Source organism: Plasmodium relictum (genome assembly GCF_900005765.1).
Source record: "Plasmodium relictum strain SGS1 genome assembly, contig: PRELSG_00_v1_102, whole genome shotgun sequence".
NCBI classification, from domain to species: domain Eukaryota; phylum Apicomplexa; class Aconoidasida; order Haemosporida; family Plasmodiidae; genus Plasmodium; species Plasmodium relictum.
Genome location: NW_021628461.1, coordinates 4844 through 5940, shown reverse-complemented (window position 1 = coordinate 5940; position 1097 = coordinate 4844). Strand labels below are relative to the sequence as shown.

General features: G+C 20.1%; 1 protein-coding gene across 1 annotated transcript; it reads left to right on the top strand.

Annotated features, from left to right (window-relative positions):
• Positions 1-48: 48 nt before the first annotated feature.
• Positions 49-585, top strand: ETRAMP (early transcribed membrane protein; the record flags this gene model as incomplete). Its single annotated transcript, XM_028679915.1, has 1 exon — positions 49-585. One exon carries the CDS (start codon positions 49-51, stop codon positions 583-585), a length of 537 nt encoding a protein of 178 aa, XP_028531085.1.
• Between the last annotated feature and the right edge of the window lie 512 nt (positions 586-1097).

Below are 1097 nucleotides of genomic sequence, written 5' to 3'. Positions count from 1 at the left end.
TCACATATACGTTATTATTTTATAAGTTATACTATTTTTTTATTGAAAATGAAGATTTCAAAGATATTCTATTTATTCAATATTTTATTTGCTATCAACTTACTGGCGCCATGTTTCTGCTTTGTGAATGATCAAATTTTAAAAGAGGAAATGGATATGATTGATACATCTATAAAGAAAAAAGAAAAGAAAAAAAAAATTATAATTGCTTCTATAGCTACAGTAGCAGCTGTTCTTATAGCAGCTGGTTTAATAGGAGGAGGATTATATTTGAACAGAGATAAATTTAAATCCGTATGGAAGAACCCTCAATTAGGAAATGTTTCTAGCGATATTTTTTTTAGAAGTTCAGAAAAATTAGAAGAAGATGTAAAAAAACGTATTAATAAAGGAGAAAAAAATTTAGATAAAATATTTACAAAAAAATATATTAAGAGTGTTATAGATAATGAAATTCAAGAAAGTGGACACAAATTTTCTGGAATTCAGAAAAGGGAGTTGTATGTATTTATTCCTCATTTAAAATTTTTGATAGATGATTTAGTGAAAAAAGAATCAGAAAAAAAAAATCCTAGTTCTAATTAGTAGAATTAGTTTAAAGATAATTGGTAAATTGAGTTACAAGAAATTAAATAAAACATATAATAGCTGAATATATACATTTGCAAGAACAAGAAAACTTATTCTTAAATTTATCCAGATTAGTTTTATTATTTTTTTAAGTGAATTTGAATATATGGAATTTACTTTTTTTTCATTACATGTTATTAACAAAATATATATAAAAAATATATTATTGATGCATTTCTTATTTATTTGCATATATAAATCTTCTTTTTTTTTTAAACAAATATTTATACGTAAATTACGAAGAAAGATTATTTTTATAAAAAAAAAAAAATAATATATTATATATATATAGTAATATTTATATTATATGGAATTTAATTTGAATTATATTATTGTGTATTGCTTAACTAACATATTTTTTATTTATATAAATGTGTTTTTATTTATAAAGTATATTTTTTTAACTAAAAACACGCACATAATTAAATTATAACAGTAACACAAATTAAACTTTAAGTCATTTAATA